Source organism: Eulemur rufifrons, chromosome 18 (assembly GCF_041146395.1).
Source record: "Eulemur rufifrons isolate Redbay chromosome 18, OSU_ERuf_1, whole genome shotgun sequence".
Lineage (NCBI taxonomy): Eukaryota > Metazoa > Chordata > Mammalia > Primates > Lemuridae > Eulemur > Eulemur rufifrons.
In genome coordinates this window covers 27,687,713-27,711,420 of record NC_091000.1, presented here as the reverse complement: position 1 = coordinate 27,711,420, position 23,708 = coordinate 27,687,713, and the positions used below count along the sequence as shown (strand labels likewise).

The window sequence follows — 23,708 nt, the reverse complement described above, 5'->3', positions numbered from 1 at the left end:
CATCAAAAAGGGAAAGAAATCAGTATTCCCCTATAAGCCTTTAAGTTACAGCATAACTTATTTTATACTTTTATTTAGTTTTGAAATATTTTACTTCCACTTATGTTTTTCATGTTCTTTGAACTACAGATTGAGCATCCCCCAAATCCAAAAATCCAAAATTCAAAATTTGAAACTTTTTGAGTGCCAACATGACAATCACAGGAAATGCTCATTGGAGCTTTTTGGGTTTGGGATGCTCAACTGGTAAGTATATGATGCAAATATTCCAAAAATCCAAAAACATTTCTGAAATCTGAAATACTTCTAGTCCCAAGCATTTCGGATAAGGGCTACTCATCTTTTAGTAGTTTAACAAGCTTCGTGAGGCCAGAGACCTAGTCACACTTGTATCTGAGGTTTGTAGCAGAGGGCCTAGCACGTGGTAAATGCTTGACAACCATTTGTTGACTGTATGTAGAGTATGAGCTATCTGGTTTATAATTCATAGGTAATTTATGCATATTTTATATTCTCATCCTAAATTTAAAGTATGAATGAGTAAATTTTCTTATTAAGTTTGTATGTGCTTTATTTTACCCTGTAAATAAGAAATCTTTCTGGGATATATTGAATTTAGGGGAGAAGAAGAGGTTGAGGTCAGAAATATAAACAAGAAAAAACTTTTCAGAAATAATTTCCACTGACATAAACAATAACATGAAATCATGGTTTTGAAAATGTGCTTCCAACTGTAAGAATTCAGGGCACATAATATGTAAATATTAGGCAAATCTAGTTTTGTTTATAACAAAATTACAACATTTTAAAATCTGGTAAAATTCTGTTGCTGTATTATTATTGTATATTTGAAGTTCTGATTTTAATATGATAGTTTTTAGGGTATGTCTTAATACAATTACATAAGGAATTAGTTTACCCAGTAGGGTTTATTAATAGCACCTAAGACAACAGCTAAATTGCAACAGAAGCAGACTTTAAAGAGAATGGTTGCTAGAACAAATTTTAAAAACCTGAGAATTTGCTTTCCAGGGTTTTGTGGTGTATGTGAGTATTACAGGGAGGCATTTTGAAAAAAAAAAAAGTTGAGAATGGTAATGTTTTATACTTAATAATGCCAAGTTTCTTCAAGTTGAGATAGAAGGGATGATTGAATCCTTTGCTTCAGTGAAGCTGCAGATAAGAGTAAGCAGGGTCACCTAAAGATAGATTTACTTAGAGGTTTGGCTGCCTCTCTGGAACCATTTAGCTTTGAGCAGATTTCCATAAATGGAAAGAGCAACTGGAGAGAACCCAGTACCTTGGTTGGGAGTGTGGATGATGTGCAACAGGTGGTAAAACAGTCCCTGGATTTTTAAAATAAATGTTCTCCAAATGACTGTTGTTTAAGGCTGAGGCTTTAGCATTTACTGAATTTTGAGACTAAGTGGATTTTTTTTTTCCCAATTAAAAGTTTTCTGGAAACAGTTTAAAAATATTCACATATTTAGTGTGTAGAACTTGTGAATTTGTAATAAGACTTTGTGAAATTTATATAAACATTTACTTTTAGTTCCTTTAGGGGACATCTTGAGAAAATCTGTCAAATTAGAAACTGTTATATATTCATGTTTCAGGATCTCTTACCAAGTTAACTGTTCAATATTTTAAGTCAGGATGTGAAATTAATATATTAAGATACTAAATTTGTTCTTGAATTGGCAATTTCCTGTAAGATCAGTGGATTGTCCTTAATTCAATACATAAAAGAAATACCTACATGCCTACTATATGAAAAGTCTATCTTAGGAACTATAGTAGATACAAAGATGGGTTAAGATAGCCCCCCTGACCTCAAGGAGCTTATGATCTTACAGAAGTGATAAAAAATTATCACCATTTATTGACTTGTTATTTATATGTCAGACACTGTGCTAAGTTTTTCATGGAAATCACTTCATTAATTCTTAAAACTATATAAGGTAAGTAATATTCCTGTTTGTGAAAGAGGAAACTGAGGCTTAAGAGAGATTAAGTTGCTTGCCTCGAGTAATAGAAATAAGTGGCAGAGACTAGAACCCAAGCTGTTGGACCGGAAGGCCCAAACCCACTGCTGTACACATTGTTTCACAAATAACTTAATCAGCAAAGCATAAAGGAAGTGCTGGAAGAGTGATACAAGGGGTGATGGAAGTAGAAAAGGCTTCATGGAAAAAAAATACAGAAACTTAAAAAAAAATTTTTTTTTAGGTTAAAACCCAGCAAAGTCCAGTGAGATTCTGAAGAGAATAGAGTTATTGTGAAGAAAGTTCCCAAGTACTCTGGTACTGAAGCTAATTCATGTTGTTATCCATCTGCAGGCAGAGTACAGTGGTCTCTCGGTGTACTCATCAGGGTATTGGTTCCAGGGACAACCCCCCCCCCCAAAATGGACACCAAAATCAGGGGATGGCCAAATCCCTTATATAAAATGTAATATACTGTAAATATAAATATATAGTATTTGCATAGAACCTATACAGATCCTCCCATGTGCTTTAGATCATCTCTAAATTACTTATAAAACTTAATACAATGTAAATGCTATGTAAATAGTTGTTATGCTGTATTATTTTATTTGTATTCTTTTTTATTTTTTTCTCCCCAATTATTTTCCATCCTCGGTTGGTTGAATCGTGGATGTGGAACCGTGGATATGGAGGGCCGACTGTATTCAGTCACCCAGGAGAGTCTGTAAGAATTGAACTAATTCATTAAATGAACTTAAAAATATGATGCGTTTCTGACTGATTCTGCTAGGTATTGCCCCTGGCTTTAGTGGGAATACATCAAAATATATAATTGACCTGACAGGATTGTTAATCCACAACCATCTTTTCCCTGCCTCTCCCCCCAAGTTAGTTTTGGCTTAAAATTGATGAAGGGTTCAAATTTCAGAGGTCTTTCTTTGTTTTCCTTTAGATAAGGTCCAGAAACTTCTCAGTAATTTCTAATCAACATCATTGGTTGCTTTATAATCAACATTCATTTTATAAAGTGTAGATACTAGCTGATTTTGGTTTTTAAATTATTTCTGTAAATAATTTGTATAAACTAATATGTATCAATGGCTTATTTGAAGTTATTCATATGGAAGTTAATTTATTTTTATTTTCCTTTCAGGAGTGAATATGTTTATTTCTTAGATAGTAATGTGTTTTAGTTTAATAATGGGTATAGTGCATTTTTAATTGAGTAAACTTATTTTTCCCCTAGTGGAAGCATCAGTTCATAGCAGTAATGCACACTGTACAGATAAGACAATTGAAGCTGCTGAAGCCCTGCTTCATATGGAATCTCCTACCTGCTTGAGGGATTCAAGAAGTCCTGGTATGTGAACTGTTCATTTTTATATTAAACATGTTATGTTATTTCATATATCTAGAATGAAATTTCTTTTAAACGCAGAGGGATTACTGAAGTTCTCAAAGGCCTATTATACATAAATACCTGACAGCAGTAATTGAACTTCATTTGTCAAGGCCCCCAAATCTTAAATACTTAATTTCATAATAAATGAGACAAAAAAATGTCCAGTATAGACAGACAAATGTTTATTAAGTAGCTATTTATGCTATCATATCTATTTCCTTAATTCTAGATAAATTATAAGCGTTTGTAGTCCTTAAGAGTATGGTAGATTGGGGCAGCTGCTGCCTATGACCACTTTCGATCCTTTACTCAGTGATAAATAGGCAGTAGTAACTCCAGCGAACCATCCATGGTTAGAGGAGGAGGGAGCTTACACCATTTTCTTTACATTCCCTTCAGTCTGTGAGTTTTCTTTTGGCCCCCCCACCCCTTTTTTTAAGGCTGGTTTTGATAGTAATTTTGTACCATTAGGTCATTAAATGTGAAATGTCCGATTTTGAATCAAAGTTTAGTTTATTAGATCTCAAAAAGAAGCAGTACAATTAATCAAAGTATGCGCCTAACCTGTCAACACAGCTTTGCCATCTTAACGGTAGCTTGTTTATGCCAGCAGCGAAGAAGCCTGGAGAGCAAGTGGCGATGAAATCGCAAAAGGCATTTTCCACATCTTGTTGAGAATTGAATATTTTTCCTTGCAAGAAGTGGTACAAAGCCTGGAAGAAGTGGTAGTCAGTTGGTGCAAGGTGCGGTGAATACAGTGGATGACAGAGTTTCCAAGTCCAGCCTCTGTAGTTTGAGCAGCGTTGCTTATGTGACATGTGGTCGAGAATTGTCTTGCAAGAGGATTGACCTGTCTCTGTTGACCAGTTTCGGCCGCTTAATCACAAGCATCCTCATCATTTCATCTAATTGGTTGCAGTAGACATCATCTGTAATCAGTTGACCAGATTTCATGAAGCTGTATTGGATAATACCAGTGCTGGACCACCAAATGGGCCACCAGACAGACACCATTAGCTTTTTTTGATGAATATTCGGTTTTGGACTGTGTTTTGTCACTTCATCTTTATTGAACCATTGTGCTGAATGCTTGGGATCGTCAAAAAGAATCCATTTTTCATCATACAGTGTAAAAATGGTTCACCTTTATGTCATGACAGCAAAGAAAGGCAAGCTTCAAGACAATTTCTCTTCTGATGCTCGTTTAATTCATGCGGTACCCGTCTATCCAGCTTCTTTTCCTTGCTGATTGGTTTCAAATGGTCCAATATTGTTGGAATAGTAACATCAACCTTGCTGCTAATTCATGTCTTTCCCAAACACTTTGTTGATATTTCTAGCTGTTTGCACTGGTTCCACGACGGAACTCATATTCGAAAATAACACAAATGTTTGACTTATTCATGGTTTCACAAAAATTGCTCTAAAAAAAACTTTGAAAGATACTTGCAAGCCAAACCATGCGTTTGAAAGACTGAGGATGTACCTTCACAATAAAAATAAAACAAGAAGTGTCAAAGTGAAATGCCCAAGATATCAACTGTCAAACTTAGTACTTAAGGAAATCGGATATTTCATACTTAATAACCTAATGCTAGTTTGTCCTTATTTTAATTTAACGTCCAAAAATTAATTTGACTTGATACAATAAGATTGGCCTTTCTTCTCATAGGGATTTACACTACATGCTAAGAGCAACCGTAGTTTTTAATTGAAATAGGCATCCCGTACAGTATTCAGAGATACGACAAGAAAATTAGGGCATTTTTGGTCAGCGTGTTAATCTGTGGTAGTATATATCTCTTAATTGAAATAGAAATGTTATGTCCTGATTATTCATGCATATTGGAAGGAAACCAGAGCCATATAATTGCATGTAATAGAATACCAGATTGCAATCTGTATGTACTGTTTTAGTGACCTAAAGCATCAGGTCTTTTCCATTAAATAAAACGTTAGATATTGAACGATGATATTTGTTGGTCTGTAATGAGTAGGTTTTTCCTTTTCTTCATATTCTTAAGTGCTTACTTTTTACTGAATACACAGTCTTTCAAATTTTGTACCATGTGCATGTATTACCTAGTCAAAGGATAATGATAGACACACGGAAGGAAAGTAATTACTAAAAGAACTCACAATTATACTATTATTTTCAAGTGTTTTCCCAACTGATAAAATAATTCAAAGTCTTTCTACAATGAGCTTGAAAGTATCTAAAAATGTGAAGAAGGGGAGTGACTATTCATGATCCTCGTCTTACTCAAAGAATTAACATTTCCTTCAAGTTGATTTTCTTTGCATTTATTTTCCTTGTATACTTTAGCTCATATTGAATATTTAGCAGATGAACGTTTTCAGTATCAAGCTCTTATCCTGCTTTGATTAATTCTTAATATATCTCACCTCTTCTAAATATTGAACTGTCCACATAAGAAAAATTAATGGGGGTGGGGAATTTTAATTTTTCAACTTTTTTTTATAGTGGAAGTGTTTGTCCCTCCTTGTGTATCAACTCCAGAATTTATCCATGCTGCTATGAGGCCAGATGTCATTACAGAAACTGTAGTGGAGGTGTCAACGGAAGAGTCTGAACCAATGGATACCTCTCCTATTCCTACATCACCAGATAGCCATGAACCAATGAAAAAGAAAAAAGGTAGAGCTTATTTATAAATTTTTGAGAAGGCAATGAAATTTTTTTCTGGTATCTTTTCCCCATCAAGGATCACAGAAAATAATTTCTGCTATAGATTTACGATTGGTGTTATCTTAGCTAAATGTTCTCAAGAGAACTGAGATTTTAATTTTGTGTTTTAATATACTTTTTAAGGAGTTAGTATTTAAGTCCTGAATGGAACATGCCTGAAAATAAGATTTTAACAGATGATGTATACACAGAAGACAGATCAGGGATTCTCTGCTCATTTGTCTTACCCTTTCTTCTATTTTCTGATCCTTTTGTAGGTACTTGGTTGCTTAAAAAAAAAAAAAAAATTATTTCTTTATTTTCTCTGTTTTACAAAATCATATCTTCTCCGTCTTTTGTGGACATGACAAAACAAGAGAGAGCTGGGCATGCCTGTATTCTGAGCTGGTTGGAAGGCTGAAGGAGGCAGATTACTTGAGCCCAGTAGTTTGAGGTCAGCCTGGGCAACATAGTGAGATTCCATCTCTTTAAATAAAAAAAAAAAAAGTACTATTTTTTTCCCCATACCTTCTGCTTTAAAACACTATTTGCCAGTAGAGACTTCTAATTGGCATAAACTCACCAGTGGGTAAAGAAAAGAGCATTTCCACTTATTATTTGACTCCTGCTGAAATTTCTGATTCCCTGATCCCAATGGGTGAGTCAGGAGACTCCAGCACACCGCCAACATCATGAGGAAATGGACAGTAAGTGGGTCCATTCTTGTTCAAAGGTAAAATTTGAAAGAAATGAAATCCTAAATAATTGGATATTCATCTAATTCCAGTGTCTTACCTCTTTCTTTATGTGTTAGTAAAAAAACCAAAAACAAACACTGAAGCCAAAAATAAGGGAAAGGTGTGTTAGAAATAATGACATTTTCTTCCATTCGTTAAATATAATGTTTCACATTGCTGTGATGTGTACCATTCTGTGCTCACTGCTATAAAGGAGACAATGAAGAATAAGACAGAGTACCTTCCTGTATATAATACATACAGATTATATGTATCTTGAGAAAGGCATGAGTGAGAGAATTTAGAAGGAAGAATTACTTCTGGTGTAAATGTTTAAAGACAAAAGCCATACATATAAATGGCCTTATTTTTCCCATTTCTGCTATTGCACTAGGCTGGTTGTGTTCAATGGGAGCTGTTACAAAATACTTAAGAAATTTTTAGATTTAAAAGAAGATAGAAAAGACCATGAAAAGCAGGGGTCATGTAGGGAACCAGGATGTAGTATGATATAAACCAGGAAATAATTTGCCAACTTAATGCTAATTTTATCTCTTTGAAAGCTCATTAAAAGCACCTATATTGTCTACAAGATCTTTGAAAGCTCTTAATGACTTTAAAAATTATTTATAACCATTTTGTGCTCATTGCTATAAGGGACACAAGAAAGAATCCGAGTGCCATTATTTATATTTTTGTGGTTAAGTACATTTGGGACGTACAAACTTAGGTAAGTTATTTTTTTAATAGCAGAGCCTTTTTGTTTCCAGAGCCTTTAATATACTTGTGCATTATGAATCTCCAAGAGAAGATAGCCTATGATGTTCTAAAAGTTAATTTCACTATAGAACCCTTTTTCCTGTTGAAGAATACCCTTTTAACTTCTCCAGGAACACAATTTTGGAAATGCTGCTTCATAAGAAAATAAATTAATTGGCACATGCCTGTAATCCTAGCATTTTGGGAGGCCAAGGCGGGAGGATTGCTTGAGGCCTGGAGTTCAAGAACAGCCTGAGCAAGAGTGAGACACCTTTACAAAAAGTAGAAAAATTACCTGGGCATGGTGGCATGTGCCTGTAGTTCCAGGTACTTGGGCGGCTGAGATAGGAGAATCGCTTGAGCCTAGGAGTTTGAGGTTGCAGATGATGTCATTGTGCTCTGGCTGGGGTGACAGAGTGAGAGATCCTGTCTCCAAAAGAAAAGAGAATAAATTAAGCCTTTTTGGGATAAATTTTCTATTAATTTGGGCTTTTATGCTTGAATTTAGGAGATGGTGAAGATGCTAGTTTTATTACTGATGGATTCATACATATAAATATTACTTAAATTGAGAAATTAAGCTGTATTCTAATAAGGAAACCAATGACCTGTTTTAATTTTTGCCAAAGCAGACATCTTATTAATTAGAATTAGCAGAATGAAATCCTAGAATATATCTATGCATTTTGAAATATAAGTTAAGATACTTTAATTTAGCTCTTTATATAATTAAATAATCCTTGCTAATTAAGAATAGGGTGACATCAGAAATTCCAGATGTAGCAACCAAATCAGTAATATGTTTAATCTGAAAAGATAGCATACTTGGATATTCCCAACCTCTTTCTTGAGGTTTTCCCTCACCTGCCAGTATTCATCCATCTGTACTAAGGATTGAATATAACTCATTTTAGACTTAGGCTCTCTTTAGTGCAGGGAAGTATAGTCCTTACTTTTCTGTTCATTGTGAATGCTAGTCTGTCTGAGAGATCCTTATGTCAGAAATGAGAACAAAAGGGAAGGGTACAAACATTTATTAGACATACAAAATAATTGCTTGGAAATTTTTTAACCCTTATAGTGTATCTGCATTTGAGGTGGGGAAATTTAACACTTAAGATTAAATTCTAATGAATTAACTGGCTCAAAGCAGTAAAGAGTGCTTAATATTTTTCTTTTCCTCATTTGAGCTCAAAGCGCTTCACAGATAGATGATCAGATCCTCTGCAATAAGTAGGTAACAATCCTGTAGAACAGAAAATAAAAAAAATTATAGTAGGATTTGTTTCTATTGCTACATTAATGGAAACGTTTAGCAAATCAAGGCTCTGACAATGTAAATAATAGATTAATAGTACCTGACTTGCCATATACATTGAGATTACTACCAACTAACGGCTATAATCTTAAATGCAGAAATGTTTTTAATGCTCCTTTTAGACAAGGTCTCTGTCACCCAGGCTGGAGTGCAGTGGCTCAATCATAACTCCCTGTTAATCTTGAACACCTGGAGTGAAGCAGTTTTCCTCCCTCAGCTTCCTAAGTAACTAGGAGTACAAATGCATGCCACCACCCCTGGCTAATTTTTTAATTTTTTTGTAGAGACAGGGTCTTACTATTTCGCCCAGGCTGGTCTCAAACTCTTGGCCTCAAGCAGTCCTCCCGGCTCAGCCTCCCAAGGTGCTGGACTTACAGGTGTGAGCCATTTCCCAGCCTAATGCTCCTTTTAAAAGCAACTTTTCATACACAGTCTATTAGTCCACATATTACTGTCTAGTTTAATGCATATTGTGTTACCAGAGAGTCTGCTAATCATGTTTATGTCATTTTTCCTATTTTCAATGTATGGTTTCAATATCTTATTTTTTCAGTTGGCCGTAAACCAAAGACCCAGCAATCACCAATTTCCAATGGGTCTCCTGAGTTAGGTATAAAGAAGAAACCCAGAGAAGGAAAAGGTAATTTGGGGAGGGCTATTCTGGAGGTGAGATGATTTTTTTTGAGTCATGTGACATTTTTACATTATTTGTAAAATGAGGTAAAATTTTACATTATTTTACATTACATTATTTGTAAAGAAAATTATTTCTAGCACACGCACGTATGGGAGTACTATCTGGTAGTAGTTCTTACTAAAAGGTGTTTCAGCATCATCTGGGGAGCTTTTTCAAAATACCTATGTCTAGTACCTACTCTACAGGGATTCTATAACCATAGCTCTACACCTTGGGGGAATATAAGGAAGTAGGCATTTATATTTGGAAAAAGTCATAAGGGCAATCTGATGCACATCCTTCTTAAGGGCCATTGTTTTAGGGTTTGCATGTATGTATAATAGCACTCATCCCCACATGGAGCCACTTAGAATTGAAAGAGGTTTACAACTAAGACTTGTTCCTGATATATAATTTTTTAACTGTTTAGAAGCAGTGTAAGAATTCAAGGCATTCAAGAATTTAATTTTCCAGTCAACAAATTTTAGTCATGTCAGTCACAAGTCAGAACAAACTTAACCATATTTTTGCTTTAGAATTTGCACATCTTCATTAAAAATAACAACAGCAATAAGCCTCCCCCATTCTGTTCTTTCTTAATTTTGGGGGCAAAATTATTTCAAGTAACATTTCAATAGTGGTTTTAGATGTGTTCTATCTGATAATCTCATAACTAAGAATTTATCACTTGCATGAATAAATGTTTTCAGACCAATAATCAAAAATTGGGTAAATTTTTGTTAATATAAAATTTACTCCATCTTTAACATGTGGTCTGACATAAAATTTTAGGTAATTAAAGCAAAAGTTACGTCTAGTTAAAAAAAATTAAGTAGAAAGCCTACCAAGAAATTTGGTGTTCAGTTAGACAAAAAAAAAAATACAGTTATGTTGAACAATTACTTATTCAGGAACTGATGACTCAATTTGGAACAGATTGAGGATACTTTTCTTATTTTCTTGTGTGTGTTTGGTCATTTCACATTTTTAACATCTTAGGGTTTTGTTTTTTAATTTATATTGAAAACTTTAAAAGTTACATAGTAGCAGTAAGTATTAGAAAGCTAATCTGTAAATATGTAGTCCTTACTGTTGTTTTTTAAATAATTCTCGTCATCAGTGGTTATCTCTTTTATTCAAAGACCTCATGCTTAACATTGGAGAAAAAGTTTGTGATGATGTATTTTTACCAATCAAAATCACCTCATTAAAGTTTCAATCTTGTATTATTAAACTGTGTTGTAATGTAGTAATTAAAGTTATTACAGTCAAACCTGGGTTCAAAATCCAGCTAATGTTTCCTCCTGTGCAAAACTGTGATAATAATGTCTGTCATAGGAATATGCCTTACCTGATAATGAATGAAGGCTTCTCTTTCTGCATCCTGTTTTCCTTAAAACCAGAAATAGAATTGTTAATTTTAATTAGGGGGATTGAACTTGGGTGCAGTGAATATTTAAAGATAAATTTAAGGAATGTTGATGAGTCTAATTAATCCAACAAACATTGAAATATTCAAATCCCTACTATATACAGGGCATTGCCTATGTTGCACAAAAATTTCTTCCAGAAGAAAATCTCTGCTCACTTTTACTGTGTCTACTTATAGGACCTGGTAGTCCCCTGGTCATGAATAATATAAAAATGCCCCCCAACTATGTATTTTGATGTAGTTGAAGATTATACGTGGTTTAATAGTTTTTAGGTAGTGATGCTGATGTAATGGGACCTCAGAGATGCAAATGTAACATGATAAAGTTGAAGGTCAGTCCTTTTAGGTCAAGAGATCCATATTGGGTTAATGAATTTACTGAATTTTGAGGGAACTCCACAATGAAAATGAAATGCTAGAGGAAGAGTATGAGTGTTTCAATTGAAGGTGTTGGGATAGCAGTGATGGCTTGGTTTGGAAGCTTCCCACTCTTAGAAGCACTTCCATTGTGTCCTGTATCTTGGATTGGATTTAAGGGTAGTAAAATGATAGTGAGTAGGAGCCTAGAGATGACCTGGTGATGCAGTGGTAGCATATATATTCTTATCTTTTCCTTCTCAGGATTCTTTTCTGTTTTGATCAGTTTAAGAGCCTTTGTTCCTAGAGGGAATAAAAGAAAAATAGCCTGAAAGCCTGGTCTTCTCATGACCGTTGCCCACTATTCTTCCTCCCTTTCAAAGGGAAAAAGAAAAATGATCCTTTCTTTCCTTTTGGGATTAAATTTCTTATTTTACTTGCCCAGATTCCTTCCTTTTCCTCTTTTATGCAAAGCTTAGCCATCTTCCAAGAGTTCATGATGTCTTACCAATCTACTTTGTTTTCATTCTTGAAATACCTCCTACACACATTACTTTCCATAATTCATTTGGAATATAATCATATTGTTTCAAACTATTATTTATTTCTTGTATTGTTTAACTTGTTATCTGCCTATTTTTTCCTTCCTAACTAAATTTTGAATTCTTTCAGGCAGGGATCAGGTTTTAAACTCTTCTCTGTATCGTCTACTATACTTAAGCATAGTATGTGATGAATAAGTATTTTATTCTGAAGAAATATTTTCAAATTTTGCTAGTAGAGTAATACACAGCTAACGTAGTTAACATTTGATGTATACTTGACTAATTTAAGGAGTTGCTATATTACTTTTTAGTGTTTCTATTTAAGGAGCTCATATTTTAAGACTGAAGCACAAATGTCTCAATAACCAAGTTAATATATAACGAAATTCTTCTAATATATTACTGCATTATACTGAGTATAATAGTAGAAAGAGATTAGAAATTTTTAAAAATCTGTTTTTAGAGGCAGTAGCTTTCATTAATAGCAAGTTTAAATTGACTAGTAGTCCAGGGGAAAACGATAAGAGAATGCTGAAAGGGTTGAGGATATTTTGTACTGGATATGACATATATATCTGAGAGTTTATGCCTAGAAATCAAAGAAAGTAAGTCTCCTGGAAAAAGATCCCAGAAATGATGCCTAAAAGTTTTGCATATTTCATTGCATATTTTTTGCCTATTTAATGAAATTAATAAGTGCCTTTTGATGGATCTTGATTATGGAATTTGGGCTTATATAATAAATATAGGTGCAAATTTATTGTGAGTTTAAATCAGTGTAAATTAATAAATTTGATTTTATTTAATTAAGATTAATTTTTTTTTTTTCCTATTGGGAACCTCTTCATCTCCTAAGTTAAAGTTAACCTTATGCCGAGCAGTATGCTTTTGCCTTTACTGAACTCAAAATCTGGGATAGGGTGGCATATGATAGTACAAAATCCAAGGCCTTTATTATATTAGCGTCATAACTGTATACATACATAGAAGATGCCCTTTTTAAAAAACTAGCAAAAAAGCATATTTAGGATTTTTATGTTACAATGAAGGACACTTTGTTTGGTTTTAATTATATGTTTAATTATATTAATGAATTTTGTTTTTTTCTTTTTTTTTTTTCCACCACCTATAGAAGCTGGTATATGTTAATTTTTAATCAATGTCTACCATTGTTTTTAAAGGAAACACAACCTATTTGTGGGAGTTTCTTTTAGATCTACTTCAAGATAAAAATACTTGTCCTCGGTATATCAAATGGACTCAGAGAGAAAAAGGCATTTTCAAGCTTGTGGATTCAAAGGCTGTCTCTAAGCTTTGGGGAAAGCATAAGAATAAGCCAGACATGAACTATGAAACTATGGGACGAGCTTTGAGGTAAAAACACAAATGAGCAAGTATTCAAACAAAACTTATGTATCACTTTATATTGTTCATTAGCTGTTTAATTTAAAGAGAAGCTTAAAATCTCATAACTTTTAACTGTGGGGGAAATTCTAGAGGAGCATTTTGGAAGTACATAAGGAGAGAGGATTTTGGTCTAAGTGCTTAAAATTTCAACATCATTGGAAAATCCATTTTTGCAGAAAATGTGCTTTTGTACTTAGGACTATTCCTTACTGGAAATTGTTGGCCTTTAAAAAAAAAAGTTAAACAAAATACACTTTCCAAAGTTACTGTGCATTTTAGTTCCTGCAAGTTTGTTATAAATAAATGAATCTTGATATGAAAATTTCTCTGAAGTTTTGTCAGTTTGAGAAACCCACAAAACTCTGTCATTTAATGTTCTTCTAATTATGGGTGTTGTCACATGGTTTATTGACAGTATTGACTTATCATCTCTACTAAGTGTGGCTTACAGCAGTTTTTCCATATAACATCAGATTGTTTTTATAACCTGTGTAAATCAGAATAGAATTTTTACCAATGTCAGTAAAATATTTTGTATTTAAGTTAAATTATTTCCATTTTAAGAAAGAGAATGAACTTTTAGCTTCATTCCTATTCCAAATCTGTAATCTTTTTAGCAGTAAGAGCTCCTTTTTTCCCTCATCACTTACATGAATAAGTGAATGTTTTTATTAGTATCCGCTGCACATGGTCTTTTTTTTTTTTTTAAATCAAATATATACTTGATTTATTTAGTACTTTTTCTCCTTATAGATACTACTACCAAAGGGGAATTCTTGCAAAGGTTGAAGGACAGAGGCTTGTATATCAGTTTAAGGATATGCCCAAAAACATAGTGGTCATAGATGATGACAAAAGTGAAACCTGTAATGAAGATTTAGCAGCAGCTGCGGATGAAAAATCATTAGAACGAGTGTCACTGTCTGCAGAAAGTCTCCTAAAAGCAGCAACCTCTGTTCGTAGTGGAAAAAACTCATCTCCTATAAACTGCTCCAGAGCAGAGAAAGGTGTACCTAGAGTTGTGAATATCACTTCCCCTGGTCATGATACTTCATCCAGGTCTCCTACTACCACCACATCTGTATCAGCAACAGCAGCTCCAAGGTAAGTGAGGCAAACCATTAGTTGTAATGTATTTACTCGGTAAAAATGAAATGTCTGTTCTAAGAATCCACTGTTGTCAGGACTTTGAAAAGTGCTTGATATTTTAAATGTATTTTTTATTGTTAAAGTAGGTGTGTTGACTGACCTGAAGTGGTTTTTATGGTTTTATGGATTGGAGCTTAATGTGGGCTTTAGTTTTTTTAATATGTTTGCTTAATGGTATTTCATATTCTAAACTTCAGGGATTGCCAGTACATCTGTAAAATTTGGGAGCACTTTTTTTTAATACATTTTGGATATGCATTCATCTTTTGCTCCAGAGACCCATTTTCTAATTTAGCATTAAACATAATCAACTTTTTTTTTTCTAATCTACTAGGACAGTTCGTGTGGCAATGCAAGTACCTGTTGTAATGACATCATTGGGTCAGAAAATTTCAACTGTGGCAGTTCAGTCAGTCAATGCAGGTGCACCATTAATAACCAGCACTAGTCCAACAACAGCAACCTCTCCAAAGGTAGTCATTCAGACAATCCCTACTGTGATGCCAGCGTCTACTGAAAATGGAGACAAAATCACCATGCAGCCTGCCAAAATTATTACCATCCCAGCTACACAACTTGCACAGTGTCAACTGCAGACAAAGTCAAATCTGACTGGATCAGGAAGCATTAACATTGTTGGAACCCCATTGGCTGTGAGAGCACTTACCCCTGTTTCAATAGCCCATGGTACACCTGTAATGAGACTATCAGTGCCTACTCAACAGGCATCTGGCCAGACTCCTCCTCGAGTTATCAGTGCAGTCATAAAAGGGCCAGAGGTTAAATCTGAAGCAGTAGCAAAAAAGCAGGAACATGATGTGAAAACTTTGCAGCTGGTAGAAGAAAAACCAGCAGATGGAAATAAGACCGTGACCCACGTAGTGGTTGTCAGTGCGCCTTCAGCTATTGCTCTTCCTGTAACTATGAAAACAGAAGGACTAGTGACATGTGAGAAATAAAATGGCTGCTCCACCATGGACTTCAGACTGTTAGTGGTAATACTGACATAAACATTTGCAAGGGAAGTCATCAAGTTAAGTCAAAGAAGACTTTAAAACATTTTTAATGCATATAAGAAAACAATCAAACTTACTGGAATAAATTACCTATCCCATGTTTCAGTGGGAAATGAACTACATATTGAGATGCTGACAGAAAACTGCCTCTTACAGTAGGAACAACTGAACCCATCAACAAGAAAAAGGATTGAAAGGGACCAAGCAGCTCACTACGATAACATTTCACACTAAGACTTGGAACACTAACATTCTGTAAGAGGTTATTTAGTTTTCAGTGGGGAGGGGTTGGGATGGGTGAACTTGTTGTTACATATAGCAATTTTTGATGCATTTTATATGCATACCAGCAATTATTACTGTGCTTGCACAGTACTCACTTAACTGGTGCTATGTGAAGACTCTGCTAATATAGGTATTTTAGAATGTGAATTGAAGAATTGGATCCAAAAGCTTCAGAAAGAGGATAGCAAAAAAAATCTAGTGCGATTTTTTTTATATATATATATATATATCATATAGCTTAAGCTGATTTAAAACAAAGGCCTTAGACTAATTTTCAGTTTTCTTTCTTGAAATAAGCTAATGGCTTGTTTGTGTAAAGCTTTTTTATTAAAAGAAAAATTTTAAAAATCTTGTACCTAGCACAGTATTGTTATAGAATTTACATGTAACATTTTATATGGTAGTTTAAGTCTGTCAGTTTCTTAATTGTGGACAAATTAACAGTTGGCTCTGGCCTTTTGCTGTAACATGCCTGTGTCACTCACTTAGCCCTGGCATCTGTGCAGACATATCAGTTTCAGTTCTACTGTCACTTGGAATTTCAGGCTCAGCATGAATTTTTGTCAGGTAACTCTAATACCTGGAGTTTTCTTTCTTTCTTTTCTTTTCTTTTTTTTTTTTAGTTGAAGTTTAAGAGGGAAAGTACCAGTGTTCAAATTTGAACTATAATAGTTTGTATATTCAACATTTGAAGTATATTCTATTTTGTTGTACTCTTGTTTCAAAGTGTATTCAAGTAGGTTTTCTGAAATATAGAAATGAAATTTATCTTCCGTTTTGGTCTCTGGTGATATTTTTAACAATATTCAAAAGTCACTATATAGAGATGTTGTTTTAGCTAAGAAGCAGTAGAAGTCCTCTATATCTCCTTCCCAACTACTGGTGAAAAAATTCTACTTCTGTTTTGTTCTGTTCTATTTGGCAGATACCTGCAGGTTGCTGCCTCCTTTCTATTACTATCATAAGCTGTAATGTTCTACTTACCATAATGAATTTAGTATTTTAGTTGGCTGCACTTAAAGAATTTATATTTATAAAACATTTTCAAATCAGACCATGATTCTTAACCAGACCTTTTGAGAGTAAGAACAAATAATCTTGGCCCTTGTGCAGATTAGAAAATTGAGATGTGAGGATTACATGACTTACCTAATTTTCATACAAAACTAGGTCCAATCACTCCATATCTTAATGCTTTTTCTACTACAAAGACAAGGTGTCTATCTTTACATCTTTTAGAAATTTAAAGGCCGGGCGCGGTGGCTCACGCCTGTAATCCTAGCACTCTGGGAGGCCGAGGTGGGCGGATCGTTTGAGCTCAGGAGTTCGAGACCAGCCTGAGCAAGAGCGAGACCCCATCTCTACTAAAAATAGAAAGAAATTATATGGACAGCTAAAAATATATATAGAAAAAATTAGCCGGGCATGGTGGTGCATGCCTGTAGTCCCAGCTACTCGGGAGGCTGAGACAGGAGGATCCCTTGAGCTCAGGAGTTTGAGGTTGCTGTGAGCTAGGCTGACGCCACGGCACTCACTCTAGCCCGGGCAACAGAGTGAGACTCTGTCTCAAAAAAAAAAAAAAAAGAAAGAAATTTAAATGAATTGCAACTTTATTTTTTGTCTTTTAATTATGCATTTGATCAGATACGACTTTGGTCAACAAAGATTTTTATAACTGCTCACTTTCTAATCTTTTATCTTTTTCATAAACATACCTATGGTACTTTAAAAAGCTCAGAAACCACTTGATTCTTACCCATTTGGGAGTTACTTTTTTTTGTTTGTTTTTAATTTAAATTTTTTTAGAGACAGAGTCTTTCTGTATTGCACAGGCCGATTTTGAACTACTGGCCTTAAAACAGTCCTCCTGCCTCAGTCTCCTGAGTCTCTGGGATTACAGGCAGGAGGCACTGTGCTGACCAAGGGAGTTAATCTCAAATTCTACTTTGTTTTAAAACATTACCTAAATATTTCACCTTTCGAAATTGATACCATATGCTTTGGCATTTATATCTTCTTTTTTGCACCATGGTTTCATTGTTTAGTTTCATAATACTCTTTTAGGGCAAAAATTATGTTTTATGCCATACCTGCTCCTCTCTCCAAGCACTGAGCATATTAGACACTCAGATCAGACAGTTATTGATTTCGGTAACATTTGCGAAGAATGTAAGCACATGCTATGGATGACAGTTGAAGACACTTAAATTTTAAGTGAACATTTTCATTCTATGCTGTATTAATTGGTTCTAACTAGGTTTAGCCAGGCCTACTTGGCATACCTTCATCACTCTACTGGAAATTTCTGTCTCCTTCAGAATAAGCACATCTAACATGTGGACAGTATATACTGACCAGAGTGTTTTTGCATACTGAAATTGTCAGTGGCATGGCTCCCACCACCTGCCTGCTCCCTTAATGCTATGGTTTTTAATCTCAGTATATAAATTTAATCTCAGTTATAAATCAGTATAACTTATATTTGCTTTTTTATGTCCAGCATGTCATACAAAAACCACACAACCATGGCTTGATGCTACTGCATTTTCCAGCCTCACTAGGTCTTTGAATTATGATCAGCAGTCTATTTATTTTTTAGGTAATTTTCTAGCCAACAATTGCAGCCTTCCACCCTTCTCACCAAATGACCAGTATCTCTCCATTTCTGGACCCCTTGCTACAGAGGATTTACGTATTCTCCAGCATACATTCTTACTGCCTGTCTCAGGAATGGGGTGTTCTTCCTCCTGTACTGAGCATCTCCCTTTCACACCTCATTAGTCTCCTTGTTCCAACAATTAATAGCCAGCCTATCATTGTGTCTCTTCTCTTCGACTAATTGCCTGCAGTCTGAATTCTGGCTTGGAAACAGTTCTCAGCCAGCCACAGTGGTGTGCACGTGTAATCTCAGCTACGCAGGAGGCTGAGGTGGGAGGATTGCTTGAGCCCAGGAGTCTTAAGATCAGCCTGGGTAATGTAGTGAGACCCTCTCAAATTTTAAATATTAAAACAAAAAAACAAGTCTCAGTGAAGTCTCTAATAACCCAATTGTCAAATCAAGCAGGCACTTCAGTTTTTCATGTGATCTCGTGCTTCTGCCTACTACTTAAAACTCATTTGGTTTTCCTCGTTCACTTCCTGCCTAACCAACTCTACTTTCTTAGTCTGCTTCCTGTTGACTTTCCAGGAAAGGCTCTGTCTACAGGTCTCTTCCTCATAGAGTTGTTGTAAGGATTATGAGTTAATATGTTAAGGATCTAGAACCATTGCCTGGCACATAGCAAACACTCTATTAAATGTTTACTGTATGATTTCACTAACATAATTGTTACATAATTCTATCAGTGCATATGGTTTTTACTACTAAGTCTATTGTTATAGCCTAAACGTTTATTCTAAGTCTTAGATCTAGAGTTTATCTGATTGCCAACTGGTTATTTCCTTCTGAATGTCCAGTTGATTCTCTTCCATTTAAAATCTATTCCTCTTCACTCAATAAATGACATTACCAGCAACCACTATTCATGCCAGAAGCAACCTGAGGGCCATTCTAGACATCTTGCCTCCTGCAGTCATTCACCAAAGTCCTGCTGATGATACTTTCTAAATATCTTCCATTCTCACACTGCCTATCCTTATTTCTTTGTCTCACCGAGCCTCCCTCTAATCCATTCTCTATGCTGCCAGCTGAGAGCTTTCTAAATGTGAATTTCATCACTCATACCATTGTGATTGCATGTCTTGCTAAAAAGATAAAAGTCCTAAAGCATAACATTTAAAGTCCTTTTATGTGGCATCTGCCTGTCTCCCCAAGCCTCATTCTGTTGCTACTCCTCTTTTAGACATCTCTGGGCTACAGACATACTGAAATATTTCATTTTCTCAAATATTCCAGGCACCCATACCTCATTGAGCCATTCCATTGATGGCTTCTGTCTGGACAACTATCTTTCCTCCTCCATCCAGATTTGCATTCAGTTTTATTTACCGAGTTGGAAGTGAGAGACATTGAAATAAAAATTTCTGAATGAAATAGGCTTGGAAACCACTCCAGGTGGGTCATGATCTACTCTGAGTGAGTTCTGAATATAGACTGGAAAGAGTCAAGTATACAAAGACAGATTGGGGAAGAGAAAAAGGAATCAGCAATGGAAATCAAGGACTGTTCAGAGAACAAACAGGACAGGTGAGGTAACATTTCAAGATACGGTGGACAGCAGTATTAAGTGCAACAGGAAGGGCAAAGCAAATAAGGCCAAAGAAAAAGCTACTGAGATTGACACTGACAATGAGAGGGTGATTCCAGTAAGGGGGGTGGTGTAGCCAGAATGTAAGGGAGGAGCACCTGGTACATTACTTGGAAGGCCTACCTCTGACACTGAATATTCCACCTAGGAGTGTACATTTCTGATCACTTTTATATAAACAAGTCATGTTTAGTTACTAAAAATTGTATAAACTTATTTCCAGAGACAGTTTGGCCTTGGGGGTATTTAAAAGGTATCCTATGATCCCTTTGCTGTAAGTCTCCTGTCCTATTTTTATGAGGGTAGTACAGAACACATTATTTTGGGAAAGCAAGAGTAACCCTACTTTACTTTCACAGCTATCAAAGCAACTTTTCCTTTATTATAGTTCCTAAGCGTTCATAGTACTACAAGTCCTCTGTGGTGGTGATTCACGGAGTCTTCCACCCCTTTGTTATAATCACTGCCCCCGCTAATGAAAACCTATTATATTTTATAGGAGCTTAGTACACACACAGTGTTATGAACCCTTATGGTAGAATAAGATACTGTTCACCCTTTGCAAGGGCATTGATTTGCTTCCTGTCTACATCAAGGCTCCAAACCTTTGAAACACTCAAGTGCAGCAGGGAGACTTATTTGATCACCTGTAACTGTCTTTCTGAATGCTGCAACTTAGTAGCAATCCTGTGGGTTCAAGACTTAACAACAATGTACCAGAGCTTCCAAAGTGAAAACATAAGTAAAACATAATTGTTTAATGCAAGATGGTCCATATCAAAAACAAAAGTATAAATGGGCTATAAACAGCAGAGCTGTCTTCTCCAAAGATACCGTTTGTTCCCATCTCACCATAGTATATTTTAACTTTGAGAGTATTTTTTCTATTTCAGAAGGTTTCTTTAACGAAGTGACACCAGCACTGTCCAAAAAGGTAAAATACTAATCTATGTTATGTAATCTGCAAATTATTTCTGAGTTGTAGGATATTAATTCACTTGAATTCACTGGTAACTTTGCTGCACACTAGAAATAGCTGGGAAGCTTTGAATAATCCTGTTGCCCAGGTCACACACCATACCAATTAAATTACGATTTTTGGGAGAGGGACTCAGGAATCATCTTACTTTTCTTTTTTTCAATTAGCTTTCTCAGGTTGAAAATTTTAAAAGGTGATTTCATTGTGCAACAGAGTTTGAGAATTACTGCCTTATAGTTAAAATAAGGAGAGCCTTAGCATTTAGGGATCTGTGCCAACTGACGCATTTCTAAAATATTCAGTGGAAAAAGGTAATTGGAGGTTTGTCTATTTATTAAGTATTACAAATGGCCTTTTGAAAACTTACTGTATATTTTATAGATTCTAAATCCTTTTTCTTATATTTAAAATCTCTTTAATTAGGATGAGTCTTTAGAGTCTTACCAAACAGTACTCCATGCTAATATGCCTGTCCCTTCAAAGAAATTACTTTGGAAAGTTATATACTAATGTTAATAATGCTACCGTTGTTCAAAATACTTTTGAATTGCTTCTTAGAGCAGAATATAAATTTTAAAAATATTTAATAGAGCAGATTACCTGTTGAAGATCTTAGTTTTAGAAATAGCCAAGTCATCTGAGGTTAATAAGATGTGAATCAAGCCAAGCAATGCCACATTTGGTTCAAAGTGAGATGTGGCTATAAAGTTCACACTGGTTTTCTTAAGAGCTTTATAAACATACAGAAGCAGTTTCAAAAGTATCAGAAATATTTTGGGGCGGTTGGCAGCAGTAACTCAAATAGTTTTAAAGTTCAAATCAGAGTTTTAGGAAGCCTTAGGAGATTATTCCTTTTATTACAAGCGAAGAACCTAAAGTTCAGGAAAATTTTTGACTTATCCATCAGTTCAGCTAGTCAGTGCAGTCCTACAAACAACTCATCCTCTGACTCCCAGTTTAGTTTTTGCCTGAACCCTCACTCCCTCCCATCCAAAAAGGGTGGGAGACAGGGAGGGAAATAAGGTTAGTTTCCAAGTAAGTCTATTCTATCATCCTTCCTTTCCCACAAACTTAATTCTAAAATGTTGCAGAATTTTGCTGGGTGTTCTCTTTAGGTTTACTGGTCTATAGCAACCAGAATCAAATGTCAGACATACTCCCTGTCCAGTCTTCCAGTTCGTTTCTTGATTGGTATTTCTCAGTATTATACATATGGGACTGTGTAATCATATTTCCACATTCTTTTTTGCAAGTTGTCTAGATCTTAAAGCCTGAATCTATTCAACACGGCAAGATAATTTAATCAGTATTCTGCTTAAATTTCAGATGGTTTACATATTGTATGAATAAATGAAAATAAACAAAAATAAATAAGTAAAAGAAGATTAGGCAAAGAAAAAAGGATGGCAAAAGAAGAAAGTTAATATGCAGAATACATGCCATAAAGTGTTACACAATAATTAAAATTTAACTATAAACTTTGGTTTTGAATGTCTTGGCAGTCAAAACAAAACAGATAATCAGTTGAAATTCATACGGTCCAAGTTTTACCAGATGCTTACAAGCTGCAGAGCTTTTCCTAGCATTCTTGTTAAGAGGAATGGCTCTGCTTTGCACGTCTAATTGTACATGAATATTTTTTCAGGAATTGAGTTTTCCAAAGATACAGGGGGAACGGGGCCTGGAGTTGTGGGTATTAAAATGTTTTGTCACTCAAAGGCAGGTACTTCTACTTTGCAAATCAAGATAGGATTGACAACTTCTCATGAAGTTAAAGAACCTAATCACTAACCCACAACCTCTTACCTGCCTAAAGGAGGAACACTGGGTGGAGGGGAGAGAACAACCAATCTCTTGTCATTCTGTCAGCGCCCCCAACTATTTTGGGCTTCAATTTCTACTAACACTGTTGGTTCTGCCGTTTCAAATTGAAGCATTATTCTCTCTGGCTAAAAACAATTTGGAGTGGGTTGTTATGAAATGAAGTGTAGGACCCTTCCTGTTCATGTTTTGAACTTTAAGCATTATTATTCAGCAGCTTTACATATCTATGTGTTTTATAGACATATCACAAATCTGAGGTCAAGAGGACAGGTATAATGATACATTCTGTGGATGAGAAAACTGTGGCTCTAGAGATGAAGTGACCTGTTCAGGGTCACACTGGTCACAGCTAAGTGTTTTCACCTGTAGCCTGTGCGCTTTTACTTACTGCTTTTTCACTTCCCCTTATTTTATAAGCCCAAGCTCCAGACCTTTGCCATTTTGGTGTTTAACCATTTTTCACTTAACAAAAATCTCTTGCTAGTATCTACCTACTCTAGATAAAAAGCCTGACTATGCCATGTTTTTATACATATTAAAAAGAGTTCAGCCGAGCTCTGTATGCAAGCCCATTCATTTTTTTGGATGCCTTTCCTTTAATGAAACTCAAATCAGTTGTGATTATGAACATGTTTTAATTTTATCTCTTTGTAAATTAAATCTTGGGGAATCTTTCCTCAAGTCTAAGGGACATTATACATAATGTATATTTATTATTATATGCAATAGTCCCTTCATTTTAAATCTTAGATATTTTAAAAAATGGTTCAAATACACAATATTTGCATCAATTTCTTTACTTTGAAGCACTACTAGAGTAGCTGTTCTTATTGCTTCCTTAAAAAAAAATCAAAGTATGAAAACAGTATCAAATATTCTACTTTTGGCAAAACTAGCC

At 35.0% G+C, this 23,708-nt stretch overlaps 1 protein-coding gene across 13 annotated transcripts in view; it reads left to right on the top strand.

The window, feature by feature from the left end:
• ELF2 (E74 like ETS transcription factor 2) overlaps positions 1-17,003 on the top strand; it is a 102,615-nt gene extending 85,612 nt beyond the window's left edge. For 3 of the 13 annotated variants that reach the window (XM_069493592.1, XM_069493601.1, XM_069493595.1), the window contains 6 exons: positions 3,235-3,348; positions 5,912-6,049; positions 9,447-9,533; positions 13,085-13,277; positions 14,064-14,414; positions 14,794-17,003. In XM_069493592.1, the coding sequence (XP_069349693.1) occupies positions 3,235-3,348; positions 5,912-6,049; positions 9,447-9,533; positions 13,085-13,277; positions 14,064-14,414; positions 14,794-15,418 (1,508 nt within the window). In that variant the 3' untranslated portion in view covers positions 15,419-17,003. Of the gene's footprint in view, positions 1-2,696; positions 2,713-3,234; positions 3,349-5,875; positions 6,050-9,446; positions 9,534-13,084; positions 13,278-14,063; positions 14,415-14,793 lie in introns of those variants that run through there. The other 10 variants (XM_069493593.1, XM_069493602.1, XM_069493596.1 and 7 more) reach the window with 5 other exon arrangements.
• The last annotated feature ends 6,705 nt before the right edge of the window (positions 17,004-23,708 follow it).